General features: G+C 45.8%; 2 protein-coding genes and 2 long non-coding RNA genes across 5 annotated transcripts in view; 3 read left to right on the top strand and 1 right to left on the bottom strand.

Moving 5' to 3' along the window:
- LOC139611995 (protein NLRC3-like) overlaps window positions 1-14,422 on the top strand; it is a 418,379-nt gene that overhangs the window by 75,554 nt on the left and 328,403 nt on the right. The window contains exon 7 of one of the 2 annotated variants that reach the window (XM_071467101.1): window positions 63-239. The exons of the other annotated variant lie outside the window; for it this stretch is intronic. Within the exon in view, the coding sequence (XP_071323202.1) occupies window positions 63-239 (177 nt within the window). The remainder of the gene's footprint in view (window positions 1-62; window positions 240-14,422) is intronic. 2 annotated transcript variants of the gene reach the window in all.
- Window positions 1-14,422, bottom strand: part of LOC139611997 (NACHT, LRR and PYD domains-containing protein 12-like) — a 201,306-nt gene that overhangs the window by 43,494 nt on the left and 143,390 nt on the right. The window lies entirely within an intron of this gene.
- LOC139612027 (uncharacterized) lies at window positions 1,063-2,359 on the top strand. The gene is made up of 2 exons (XR_011686429.1): window positions 1,063-1,281; window positions 1,899-2,359. It is a non-coding gene; the product is annotated as an uncharacterized lncRNA (long non-coding RNA).
- On the top strand, window positions 6,044-7,527 carry LOC139612018 (uncharacterized). The gene is made up of 2 exons (XR_011686421.1): window positions 6,044-6,213; window positions 7,067-7,527. It is a non-coding gene; the product is annotated as an uncharacterized lncRNA (long non-coding RNA).

The raw sequence follows: 14,422 nt of genomic DNA, 5'->3' as shown, positions 1-14,422 counted from the left end.
CTCTTTGTGGTTTCAAGCAGGAACTTTGTCTCCTAAACTCACATCTTTGATTCTTTATTCAGATTGGAGAACTGCAGGTTGTCAGAGATCAGCTGTTCTTCTCTGGGCTCAGCTCTGAAGTCCAACCCCTCCCATCTGAGAGAACTGGACCTGAGCCACAACCAGACCCTGCAGGATCCAGGAGTGAAGGTTCTGTGTGGTTTTCTGCAGAGTCCAGACTGTAGACTGGAGACTCTGAGGTCAGTTCACTGTTGTAGATCTTATATCTTGAATCCACAGCTAATGAAGCTTCATACACACGTTGAATCCATTGACTGTGAATGAATGAATGACATTGTAAATAGTTGTTGTCTCATGTTTCCAGTTGTTCTTCTCTCAGACTGAGAATGATTCTTCAGTTTCAGCTCATTTCACTCACTTGTCATGAATAATGTCTGTTCACTTCAGTTCAACCTTCACAGCTCACACACTCGTTTTTCTCTCAGTCAGAGGACTCATGTTTTCTAAATCCACTGGAGAAAATGTCCAGTGTTAGTTGTTCAAGTCAATTCATTTTTATCACAACAACATACTCAAGATCCTCACAACTAATATTTGTCCAAAGAAAGTGAAGAAACAATCTTCTTTTTTCATTAGATTTCAGTGAAGTGTCAGGACTAATGTCTGTTTGATCAAACTGTGTGTGTGTGTGTTTTCATCTGTAACAAGACACGCAACTGTTGTGTTGACAATGTTGTGTTGTACTGACATGATGATGATCCACAATAACAGAAGGACAAAGTCACTCTACTCATTTTAGACAAAGATCATTGATCAGGACAAATCTGATTGATTATCAATCATTGATCTACATCTTTGATTCTTTATTCAGATTGAGGAGCTGCAGTTTGTCAGAGATCAGCTGTTCTTCTCTGGTCTCGGCTCTGAAGTCCAACCCCTCCCATCTGAGAGAACTGGACCTGAGTCTTAACAACCTGCAGTATTCAGACCTGAAGGATCTCCGTGGTCTCGTGGAGAGTCCAGACTGTAGACTGGAGACTCTGAGGTCAGTAGAGGGGCGGAGTCAGTCCATGCTGCTCTCAGCAGTATTGTACTAAACACAGTTAGTATCAGAGCAAAGAGCCAGTGTTTCCTGTGAACCTCCAACCTCCTCAGTGGCTGCTTTCCTCAGTGAAGCTGTGAGAGGAGAACGGGGACAGGCTTCAGGATTGGACAGACAGACGGAGAGAGAGACAACAGTCAGCCAATCAGAGCAGCCAGAAGCTTGTTGTGATCATGTGTGTGAGTTGATGTGAAGACGACTGTTGTTGTTGTGTTTATGTGTACAGGAAATAAAGCTGATTCCAGCTGACAGCCTCACAGATGGACAGAGACAGTGTCCTCATTCATCAAACTGTCCAATCTGATCTGAGACTGTTTGTTCTCTGGTTTCAACACTAAACAGCTGATCAGTTTCATCTGTGTCACAGCTCTGAGATCAGTGTGATGGAGCCTGACAGTCCCTGGCTCTTAGTGACAGCCTCCATGTTCAGTCAGGTGATGTTTCAGAAGCAGCTCACATGTTGATCAACACACAGAGACTCTGTGTTTAAAGTGACATCAGCTGACAGGTAACAGGAGTGAATCCATCACTGACCTGTTGCTGACTCAGCACTTTGTTTCCACTGTGGACTGAGTGAAATGTGCAGAGTGAACAGACTTGATGCTGAACGTCTCTGCAGGTCTGTGAGCTTCCAGCTCAGTGTGTTCACTCCAACACGTTAACATGAGAGCTGAGAGGAAGCAGCTGCTGCACATCTGGTCTGAACAGGACTGAAGTCCCTGCTGCATCACTGACTGATGAAGTGAGTCTCTGTAAACACTGATTCATCTCCTCTGCTTTCTTCTTCTCTACACAGATGGGAGCCTCTCTAAAGATGAGAGTGGAGAGGAGAGCTTGATGCAGCAGTGACTGACAGAGGAACCAGAAGAAGTGGAGATGACTCTCAGTGCTGCAGTCTGAACTGATCTGAGAACAGCTCCACTGTCACACACAGAGTCCAGTCCACCATCATCCCTGTGCGTTCCTCTGGATCTGACAGAGCATCATCAGTGTCTCTGGACTTAAAGCTCATCAAGTTCAGCTCTGAACAGTTTCCTTGTTGAGCTTCACAAAGAGGGAATTTCACAGTGAAATGACTCAGACGTTGACGCCTCATGTTCTTCAGCTGAACTTTACAAGATATTATTGTACAGGAGAAACATATAATATAATAATGTTTTTATCCTGACTTCCTGTTTGATTCCTGGTTTTTAATCTGTCATTGTTTTGACATTTTACTCCTCTTTTATTCCATAAAGCTGCCAGTTTATTCCTAAATGACTGTGTGTGTTATTGTTGTGTTGTGTGTTTGTTGTGAAGCTCTTTGTAACACTGTGTCTGTCGCTCCCCGTCAGTCCAGCTAAGTCCTTTTTGTCTTCTCCCCTAATGTCTCCAGGATTTGTGTTTCCTGTTTTACTTTGATACTCACCCGGTGTCTCGTTTCCATTCCCTTCACTTCCTGCCCTCCTGTGTGATTACCTGGCCCCGCCCTAATGTGTTTCACCTGTGTCTCATTGCCCCCCCTCCCCCAGAGTATTTAGGCCTTGTTCAGAGTGCCACCCAAAATCCGATTTTTAGCCCATCCAGATTGGAACTGGAGCTCTTTTGAAGTCTGAACAGTCACAAATCACATGAAATCCGATTTGTGGAAACCAGATCGAAACCACCTTTGGGAGTTAGTTTCAGATCGCATTTGGACAGATGTGTCTCAGTCTGAACAGCTCCAAACACTCAGATCGGTTTTGACTGTCCGGGACATCACTCTACACGATGCCAGACCCAGTGTGTTAGGAAGCCCCGGACGATGCGCTGCAGGTGATCTCCCACAGGGATCTTGATGTACTCTTTTTGCAGAGCAGTCAGGGCGGTACACGCCTCACGGACGACCACGCACACCGTTGCCTTACCAAAAAGGTGCGCAACGGTGCGGTACCCTGACCCTGTGGCCAACCACTACAGGGCAACTGTGACACGTTTCTCCACCGCTTTTGCCGGCCTGAGGTGCGTGTCCAGGCGTGTGAGCCTTGGTCGTAGGCGATCAGTGAGCATATTAAACGTTGCTCGGCACATTCTGAAATTCGCAAGCCATTGGTCATCGTCAAAACTGCCGAGGACTACATTTTCCCACCAGTCATAGCTCTTCGGGTGGCACCACACTCGTCGCTGCACAGAAACTCCGGCAGTGAGTGCAGCATGAAGCATTGTTGTGTATAATCCTACCAGCCTCCTGCGGCGTTGCAAATGTCTAGTGCGTCTGAGATGTTCTGCACCTCTACTGGACAGTGATAAGGCCAATATACTGAGGTGACCTGCCTCCATCATGGTTGTTGTTGTTGTTGTTGTCACTGTCGCAATTATATGACGTCAGACGCTTTGTTACTACAGCAACCTGTCAGATCAGTCAATGTGGCACAGTCTGAACAGAGCTATATCCGATTTGGACACTTGCGAAAAACAGTGTGGACAGTCAGCCCTAAAAATCGGATTTGAGTAGGAATCTGATTTGAATCAGATTCGCCTGCAGTCTGAACGCGGCCTTAGTCTCAGTGTTCCCTACCCTCTGATCCAGTTCCTCTTGTCCCCCGTGTGACAGTGGTCCAGCCTTTTGTTCCTTTGTGTATATTTCTCAGTGAGCCAGTGTGCGACTACTTTCTGTCTTGACCTTTAGCCTGTCGATCATGTGCTGTCGTCCTGTTGGACTGATTTCTGTGGAGTCGAACTTTTGTCTGAGTGAAGACGACAGGGACCAGACGTCCCCGTCACCACCGTTTCTCCTCTTGCTGGTTTATGATGCTGCTGAATCTGAATGAATTACACTGTTGTGTTCGTGGTTTTTGTAAAATGACCTTGTGCTCTATCAGACCAAAGGAGGAGACGCCTGAAGCAGACAGAACCTGTTTTACTGGTGCGTCTGCAGTAGAACCAGAACAACGTCTGTAATGTTACAGCTCCTCCTATTGGCAGCTCCAGTACTACAACACAATACATGAAATCTCCCTGTTTTTAGTAACAATAGAAAGTTCACACAACTCAGTTTCTGCTACATTATATAAACTTAACCACTCAACAACTTAGTGGCTTCACTTTCTTTAACAGCCTCTGCCCTCAGTCTTGGTGTCTTATGGGAACTCTAACAGGCCTCCCACAGCTTGAAGTGTTTCCACAGTTCTCAGTGCTCAGTCTCATTTCTCACTGAGGACTCAGGTGTGACAGCAGGTAGTGGGGACCCTGCAGGTCAGAGTCTTTCTTGGTGGTCTCTTTGTCCTGGTCCTGTCTCTGCAGGCTGCTGTCCGTTCTCCATCAGCTGTGGTGAGTCAGGCACATTTTCAACAGCCTCAGTTTGTTGTGGGGAAATCAAGGTCTCCTTTGTTTTCAGTGTGTGTCTCCTGGTTCTTCTGTAGACCGGCTCATGTTCAGTCTGTACAGTGTAGGACCTTGGCTGTTCATGTTTCTTCAGAGTGACAGCCGGTTGCCAAAGGTTCTGCTGTCTAATTCTTCCTCTTCCACCTTCCCACACCTCAGGTCGTTTCCTTGTCCCACGGTCAAAGTGGTGTTTCTGCTTGTTGTGTCTGAGAAAACAAAAAGTCTGACATCTCTAACTGGTCTCTCTAAAGATGTTGTGCAGCCGCCACGGTCCCATCAGGCATCAGAGTTTGGGGCCACACTGAATATGGAGGACACGGTGTACTATTACACTGAATAATCAAAGTGCTGTTGCACTACACTGCTGCAGATACAAGTCGTCCCCACGTTTTGATCAGTTTATGAGCACGAGATCAGTGTTTATACAGAGAAGCAGCACATCAGAAGGACTTTTCCCCAGGAGGCACCGAGCCCCCAAAGTTAAAGTGCACTTGTTATCAGAGCTTGAGGGGAAATGCACGGAAACGGCCCAGGGTGAGCTTTTATATTATATAATCTTTTATACTTCCTGTATGACAGTTCAAGACTTGAATACTGCAACGCTTGTCTTTGGACAGTGAGAAAAACAACAGAATGAAATAGTTAATGCTGCATGTGTTTTTAATGCAGTCACCATCAAGGTCAGAATACAAGTCCCCTCCAGATTTCATAGAGTTTAATAGCATTTTGAGCGCTCAGTGTGAGAAAACGTGACCTGGATGCCATGTGATGACAGATTTCATCAAGTTGTAGTTTCTACAAATCACTGTTGTGCAGTGATGCTCTTGCTCACACACAGCTGGAAGCTCAGATCTTAAACTGAACTGTATTTTCACTCCCTCCATGCAGGTCCAACAGCTGTGATACAAACACAGCAGACTGTGGCGGCAGCAGCGGGAGAAAAGGCTCGTTCCAACTGCCCACTCATGAAATCTGGAGATGTTAGTCAAGTCATGCTGGAGAAAGTTTCATCCAGCGGGGAGAAGAATATTGCCACCAACAACAAAAAGCTTGGTCTCAGTGTCAGTCCTGATTTTAGAGATAAAGTGGAGTTTAAAGATGATGGAGTGCAGAGCTGCTCCATAGTTATCAGGAATGTGACGGAGCAGGATGAAGGCTGCTGTCGCTGTTTGTTTCAAACCAGCCCTGACAGTGATCTCAGTGTTACAACCTGCCTCCAGATCTATGGTGAGATCTGACTGCATTACAAGTGGAACCTGTTTCAATGAGCAGTTTGTGCAGACTTTTGTACAAACTAACAACTTCATCCATTTGATATTTGTTCAATATCTGTTTCTCTGCAGAGCTGTTAATAGTTGTGTTGCTGCAGAAGTGTCAGGACTAATGTCTGTTTGATCAAACTGTGTGTGTGTGTGTTTTCATCTGTAACAAGACACGCAACTGTTGTGTTGACAATGTTGTGTTGTACTGACATGATGATGATCCACAATAACAGAAGGACAAAGTCACTCTACTCATTTTAGACAAAGATCATTGATCAGGACAAATCTGATTGATTATCAATCATTGATCTACATCTTTGATTCTTTATTCAGATTGAGGAGCTGCAGTTTGTCAGAGATCAGCTGTTCTTCTCTGGTCTCGGCTCTGAAGTCCAACCCCTCCCATCTGAGAGAACTGGACCTGAGTCTTAACAACCTGCAGTATTCAGACCTGAAGGATCTCCGTGGTCTCGTGGAGAGTCCAGACTGTAGACTGGAGACTCTGAGGTCAGTAGAGGGGCGGAGTCAGTCCATGCTGCTCTCAGCAGTATTGTACTAAACACAGTTAGTATCAGAGCAAAGAGCCAGTGTTTCCTGTGAACCTCCAACCTCCTCAGTGGCTGCTTTCCTCAGTGAAGCTGTGAGAGGAGAACGGGGACAGGCTTCAGGATTGGACAGACAGACGGAGAGAGAGACAACAGTCAGCCAATCAGAGCAGCCAGAAGCTTGTTGTGATCATGTGTGTGAGTTGATGTGAAGACGACTGTTGTTGTTGTGTTTATGTGTACAGGAAATAAAGCTGATTCCAGCTGACAGCCTCACAGATGGACAGAGACAGTGTCCTCATTCATCAAACTGTCCAATCTGATCTGAGACTGTTTGTTCTCTGGTTTCAACACTAAACAGCTGATCAGTTTCATCTGTGTCACAGCTCTGAGATCAGTGTGATGGAGCCTGACAGTCCCTGGCTCTTAGTGACAGCCTCCATGTTCAGTCAGGTGATGTTTCAGAAGCAGCTCACATGTTGATCAACACACAGAGACTCTGTGTTTAAAGTGACATCAGCTGACAGGTAACAGGAGTGAATCCATCACTGACCTGTTGCTGACTCAGCACTTTGTTTCCACTGTGGACTGAGTGAAATGTGCAGAGTGAACAGACTTGATGCTGAACGTCTCTGCAGGTCTGTGAGCTTCCAGCTCAGTGTGTTCACTCCAACACGTTAACATGAGAGCTGAGAGGAAGCAGCTGCTGCACATCTGGTCTGAACAGGACTGAAGTCCCTGCTGCATCACTGACTGATGAAGTGAGTCTCTGTAAACACTGATTCATCTCCTCTGCTTTCTTCTTCTCTACACAGATGGGAGCCTCTCTAAAGATGAGAGTGGAGAGGAGAGCTTGATGCAGCAGTGACTGACAGAGGAACCAGAAGAAGTGGAGATGACTCTCAGTGCTGCAGTCTGAACTGATCTGAGAACAGCTCCACTGTCACACACAGAGTCCAGTCCACCATCATCCCTGTGCGTTCCTCTGGATCTGACAGAGCATCATCAGTGTCTCTGGACTTAAAGCTCATCAAGTTCAGCTCTGAACAGTTTCCTTGTTGAGCTTCACAAAGAGGGAATTTCACAGTGAAATGACTCAGACGTTGACGCCTCATGTTCTTCAGCTGAACTTTACAAGATATTATTGTACAGGAGAAACATATAATATAATAATGTTTTTATCCTGACTTCCTGTTTGATTCCTGGTTTTTAATCTGTCATTGTTTTGACATTTTACTCCTCTTTTATTCCATAAAGCTGCCAGTTTATTCCTAAATGACTGTGTGTGTTATTGTTGTGTTGTGTGTTTGTTGTGAAGCTCTTTGTAACACTGTGTCTGTCGCTCCCCGTCAGTCCAGCTAAGTCCTTTTTGTCTTCTCCCCTAATGTCTCCAGGATTTGTGTTTCCTGTTTTACTTTGATACTCACCCGGTGTCTCGTTTCCATTCCCTTCACTTCCTGCCCTCCTGTGTGATTACCTGGCCCCGCCCTAATGTGTTTCACCTGTGTCTCATTGCCCCCCCTCCCCCAGAGTATTTAGGCCTTGTTCAGAGTGCCACCCAAAATCCGATTTTTAGCCCATCCAGATTGGAACTGGAGCTCTTTTGAAGTCTGAACAGTCACAAATCACATGAAATCCGATTTGTGGAAACCAGATCGAAACCACCTTTGGGAGTTAGTTTCAGATCGCATTTGGACAGATGTGTCTCAGTCTGAACAGCTCCAAACACTCAGATCGGTTTTGACTGTCCGGGACATCACTCTACACGATGCCAGACCCAGTGTGTTAGGAAGCCCCGGACGATGCGCTGCAGGTGATCTCCCACAGGGATCTTGATGTACTCTTTTTGCAGAGCAGTCAGGGCGGTACACGCCTCACGGACGACCACGCACACCGTTGCCTTACCAAAAAGGTGCGCAACGGTGCGGTACCCTGACCCTGTGGCCAACCACTACAGGGCAACTGTGACACGTTTCTCCACCGCTTTTGCCGGCCTGAGGTGCGTGTCCAGGCGTGTGAGCCTTGGTCGTAGGCGATCAGTGAGCATATTAAACGTTGCTCGGCACATTCTGAAATTCGCAAGCCATTGGTCATCGTCAAAACTGCCGAGGACTACATTTTCCCACCAGTCATAGCTCTTCGGGTGGCACCACACTCGTCGCTGCACAGAAACTCCGGCAGTGAGTGCAGCATGAAGCATTGTTGTGTATAATCCTACCAGCCTCCTGCGGCGTTGCAAATGTCTAGTGCGTCTGAGATGTTCTGCACCTCTACTGGACAGTGATAAGGCCAATATACTGAGGTGACCTGCCTCCATCATGGTTGTTGTTGTTGTTGTTGTCACTGTCGCAATTATATGACGTCAGACGCTTTGTTACTACAGCAACCTGTCAGATCAGTCAATGTGGCACAGTCTGAACAGAGCTATATCCGATTTGGACACTTGCGAAAAACAGTGTGGACAGTCAGCCCTAAAAATCGGATTTGAGTAGGAATCTGATTTGAATCAGATTCGCCTGCAGTCTGAACGCGGCCTTAGTCTCAGTGTTCCCTACCCTCTGATCCAGTTCCTCTTGTCCCCCGTGTGACAGTGGTCCAGCCTTTTGTTCCTTTGTGTATATTTCTCAGTGAGCCAGTGTGCGACTACTTTCTGTCTTGACCTTTAGCCTGTCGATCATGTGCTGTCGTCCTGTTGGACTGATTTCTGTGGAGTCGAACTTTTGTCTGAGTGAAGACGACAGGGACCAGACGTCCCCGTCACCACCGTTTCTCCTCTTGCTGGTTTATGATGCTGCTGAATCTGAATGAATTACACTGTTGTGTTCGTGGTTTTTGTAAAATGACCTTGTGCTCTATCAGACCAAAGGAGGAGACGCCTGAAGCAGACAGAACCTGTTTTACTGGTGCGTCTGCAGTAGAACCAGAACAACGTCTGTAATGTTACAGCTCCTCCTATTGGCAGCTCCAGTACTACAACACAATACATGAAATCTCCCTGTTTTTAGTAACAATAGAAAGTTCACACAACTCAGTTTCTGCTACATTATATAAACTTAACCACTCAACAACTTAGTGGCTTCACTTTCTTTAACAGCCTCTGCCCTCAGTCTTGGTGTCTTATGGGAACTCTAACAGGCCTCCCACAGCTTGAAGTGTTTCCACAGTTCTCAGTGCTCAGTCTCATTTCTCACTGAGGACTCAGGTGTGACAGCAGGTAGTGGGGACCCTGCAGGTCAGAGTCTTTCTTGGTGGTCTCTTTGTCCTGGTCCTGTCTCTGCAGGCTGCTGTCCGTTCTCCATCAGCTGTGGTGAGTCAGGCACATTTTCAACAGCCTCAGTTTGTTGTGGGGAAATCAAGGTCTCCTTTGTTTTCAGTGTGTGTCTCCTGGTTCTTCTGTAGACCGGCTCATGTTCAGTCTGTACAGTGTAGGACCTTGGCTGTTCATGTTTCTTCAGAGTGACAGCCGGTTGCCAAAGGTTCTGCTGTCTAATTCTTCCTCTTCCACCTTCCCACACCTCAGGTCGTTTCCTTGTCCCACGGTCAAAGTGGTGTTTCTGCTTGTTGTGTCTGAGAAAACAAAAAGTCTGACATCTCTAACTGGTCTCTCTAAAGATGTTGTGCAGCCGCCACGGTCCCATCAGGCATCAGAGTTTGGGGCCACACTGAATATGGAGGACACGGTGTACTATTACACTGAATAATCAAAGTGCTGTTGCACTACACTGCTGCAGATACAAGTCGTCCCCACGTTTTGATCAGTTTATGAGCACGAGATCAGTGTTTATACAGAGAAGCAGCACATCAGAAGGACTTTTCCCCAGGAGGCACCGAGCCCCCAAAGTTAAAGTGCACTTGTTATCAGAGCTTGAGGGGAAATGCACGGAAACGGCCCAGGGTGAGCTTTTATATTATATAATCTTTTATACTTCCTGTATGACAGTTCAAGACTTGAATACTGCAACGCTTGTCTTTGGACAGTGAGAAAAACAACAGAATGAAATAGTTAATGCTGCATGTGTTTTTAATGCAGTCACCATCAAGGTCAGAATACAAGTCCCCTCCAGATTTCATAGAGTTTAATAGCATTTTGAGCGCTCAGTGTGAGAAAACGTGACCTGGATGCCATGTGATGACAGATTTCATCAAGTTGTAGTTTCTACAAATCACTGTTGTGCAGTGATGCTCTTGCTCACACACAGCTGGAAGCTCAGATCTTAAACTGAACTGTATTTTCACTCCCTCCATGCAGGTCCAACAGCTGTGATACAAACACAGCAGACTGTGGCGGCAGCAGCGGGAGAAAAGGCTCGTTCCAACTGCCCACTCATGAAATCTGGAGATGTTAGTCAAGTCATGCTGGAGAAAGTTTCATCCAGCGGGGAGAAGAATATTGCCACCAACAACAAAAAGCTTGGTCTCAGTGTCAGTCCTGATTTTAGAGATAAAGTGGAGTTTAAAGATGATGGAGTGCAGAGCTGCTCCATAGTTATCAGGAATGTGACGGAGCAGGATGAAGGCTGCTGTCGCTGTTTGTTTCAAACCAGCCCTGACAGTGATCTCAGTGTTACAACCTGCCTCCAGATCTATGGTGAGATCTGACTGCATTACAAGTGGAACCTGTTTCAATGAGCAGTTTGTGCAGACTTTTGTACAAACTAACAACTTCATCCATTTGATATTTGTTCAATATCTGTTTCTCTGCAGAGCTGTTAATAGTTGTGTTGCTGCAGTCATCATTGCTGCAGTCATCATTCCCTTGATTATACAACATAAGAAAAGGTATTTCTTTAAAGCAGCCTCTGTGTTGTTTTAATACCTGTGTCTGCGTCTATGAGAGTTCATAAATGTTTGTCCACCTATAACTGTTGTTAAATCCTTCCCTCCTTACTCAACCTTCAGATAAGTGAGACGCCTCAAACTGCAGCGAACAACACCAACACTTAAGACTCTCTTTATACTGTCATTCTTCACTGGTAACATTCATTGATCTGGATTCACTTTGGTTTATGTTGATGTGATACCTTCCAACTTGCCTAACTTGTTCATAAACTGTTCAGAATAAATTGATGACATAGCATTGACTGAGTAAAGAAACATTTTGAATGAAACTGATACATATATATTTAACTTCCAGGACCCAAACTCCTGAAGTCACACAGGAGAACAACAACAACTTCCTGGATGATTTCCAGTGACATCTTAGGAGCAGTGTTTCCAACTGTTTTCAGTAAAGCCTGTACATACATACAGGCCCGGATTAAGAATTCAGAGGCCCCTGGGCGCAAAGTTTTTGAGGGCCCCCCTCCCAATCAAGGTTTTGAATTATAGGCTATTTGATGCAACAGCAGCAACAATATCAAAACATTAGCCTACTCACTGGCTTCTGCAAACACATACTGCCTCACCTCCACCAATCCAGTTCTATGATTCAGATTCTTCCATAATACACACACACACACACACACACACACACACACACACACACACACACACACACACACACACACACACACACACACACACACCTGTTAGTGTTTCTTTCCTGTCTGTCTGTCTCCTCCTCTCCTGTCTCCAGATGCTCTTTCGGTCCTCTCCTCCACAGCTCTCCAGGTGCTGCCTCTCTTTGTCTGTCTGTCTCCTCCTTTCCCCCTTTTTCTGTCCTCTCCTCTTCTAGTGATAAAAAGGATGCAAACAGCATAGGTCAACATGTCTAAAAGCCTTAAGGTATATGATATTAAATGGAAAATGAAACATCTTGTTGATAATGATGATGATGCTATGTTCATGTAGGTTGTCCTCACTCAGACACACACACACCTGTAGCTGTCTCTCTCCTGTTCTGCTCAGCTCTGTCTCTCAGGGGTTCTCTCTCTGTGTCTGTCTCTCTCCTCCTCTCCTGTCTCCAGATACTCTTTTCTATGGTCTAAACGGCTGACTAGCTCGTCAATAGTGACATTGAACGTTTCTATCGGTGTCGCTCCTGGCCTTTCAGTGTTACTTCATGCTCTGCAGATTCATCTGAAAACACTTTGTGCTTCTTGGCTGCTGCAGGTCATCTTCATATGACTGACACACACCGGGAACTTTCTTTGCAGATCTTTCAAAATGGTCAAATTGGTCTCAAAGTGATACAACCCATGATCTCAAAGACTCGAACAGACGAACAGCAGTCATCAGATCCATGTTTGCTTTTTGTAATGCTTCACTTGTCACTTTGAACCTGCTGAAGACTCAGTCCCAGAAGCGTGCCGTAAATGACATCTCAAGACGGCCCAACTCTGAACACAGTGCTGCTGCCTGTGTCACGTTTTTCTCCTGTATCAGAGGACATGCTCTTAATTACATCCCTTAATTGTGTGTAATTCCCACAAAGGGCTTTAGATGCATCTGCACGGCAACTCCAACGCGTTGATGACTGTGATTTCAATGTCATGTCTACCTTGATGTCTGCATTATTGAAGACTCTGTTCCGTCTATGAGTCGAACCCTCACAAAAGACATATAAGGACTGCATGAGGTGAAAGAAACGACTTGCATCTTGACAGCTGCCTTCTTCACTGTTGACACCCACCAAATTGAGAGAATGTGCTGCGGAGGGAATGTAATGGATTAATGGATTCTTGTTCTTACAGTGAGCCTGCAGCCCGTTATAACGCCCCGACATAGTACTTGCATTGTCGTATGCCTGGCCTCTGCAGTTTGAGATATCTAAGCTTAAACTGTCAAGCATAGCCATTACAGTGTCAACAACACTGGTACACAACAGATGGTACACCACCTGTGCTGGAGCACACACACACACACACACACACACACACACACACTACAGCAAAGCATTAAATCGTTTACACCTCAGTTATAAAACATGAATAAGAAAAACATTTGGGTTGCCAGGATGTGCTGGTGATTATCCTCCTCCTCCTGTAACACCTTGATCATGCAGACTCCATTATTAACAGTTTGACCTCTGACCTTCAGGAAAACAAGTTACAGAGCATCTGGACCAAAATCATCTCATAAACATTTTAAATGAAAGTCTCAAACTTTTATCATCAGTTCATTAAAATGTATAACTGCAGATGACTCACTGACTTTTGCTGCCGACTCATTAGAAAGTGAGAGAGTTGTTTTCATGATTATGAGCTGAACAATGAAACACAGTCACTGACAGAGTGGGAGCTGACCAGTAAAAACAGCAGGGTCAGTGTCTCGGTGCAGCCGGTCTGTTTTGGTTCCCATCATTCCGTTAACACCTGATATTTCAGATTTGTGCTGTGAAGCTCCACATTGTGTTGACTGACAGAACTTGGTGTTATGGTTCCACTGATCTGTCACTGTCTGTTTAAATCTCTATGGACCGAGTCCCCGACAAAAACCATGTCAACTAAACCGTCCCACTGCAGGGTCCATCCAGCGTTCACACTCCACCTGTTTGGTTATGGACTCTGGTGTGTTTGTGTGTGTTGTGCTCTCAGCTGACACCACCTGAAAACGATGACTGACCTCAGGACTGTGATTAAACAGCTCTGAAATCCATCTGGTAACGTAAACCGTCAGGGAAGAGATCCTATGACTGATCTGGAAGCCTCACAGTTCTGAAGTTAAACAGACACAGTAACTGTCCTGCTGGAGCCTGTTTCTTCCTGTCTCCACCTGTGTGCCTCACCTTCCTGTTCCAGTCCTTTCATATGACACTGATAAGAACTTTGAGCTCTTTGTGACCTGCTGAGTCTTCTGCCACTGGAGTCCGTCCACTTCAAGCTTCATCATGAGCTGTGTTCAGAGATGCTCCTCTTGTAAGTGGCTGTCTGAACCTCTGTCATCACTGAGCTGCTTCACCACAGAGCTGCTGCTCACTGGATGGTTTCTGTTCCTGCAGGAGATCAGCAGCTGCTCAGCTCTTCAACCCACCAACAGTCAGAGTCACTGAGCTCTGTTTGGTCAGGAGGCAGGAGAGGAAGTGATTGGCTCAAGGGAATCACCAACCAGCCAATCAGCGACAAGTTGTCAGTGTGGGTGCAGACCATGAAGTTTCAGAGCATGGTTCAGATTAAAGCAGATAATCACTCAGGTGAGCAGGTGAGTGTGAGTGAAGGCTGGTGCAAAAACCGTGGAGCTGCTTCACTCTGTCCTGACACATGAAGACTGACAGACTCTGCAGGACAGGTGGT

Source organism: Trachinotus anak, unplaced genomic scaffold (assembly GCF_046630095.1).
Source record: "Trachinotus anak isolate AG129_WGS33_773 ecotype Australia unplaced genomic scaffold, CSIRO_AGI_Tana_v1 ptg000029l, whole genome shotgun sequence".
Lineage (NCBI taxonomy): Eukaryota > Metazoa > Chordata > Actinopteri > Carangiformes > Carangidae > Trachinotus > Trachinotus anak.
Note: the sequence above shows the minus strand (reverse complement) of the source record. Positions and strands in the feature narration are given on the sequence as shown.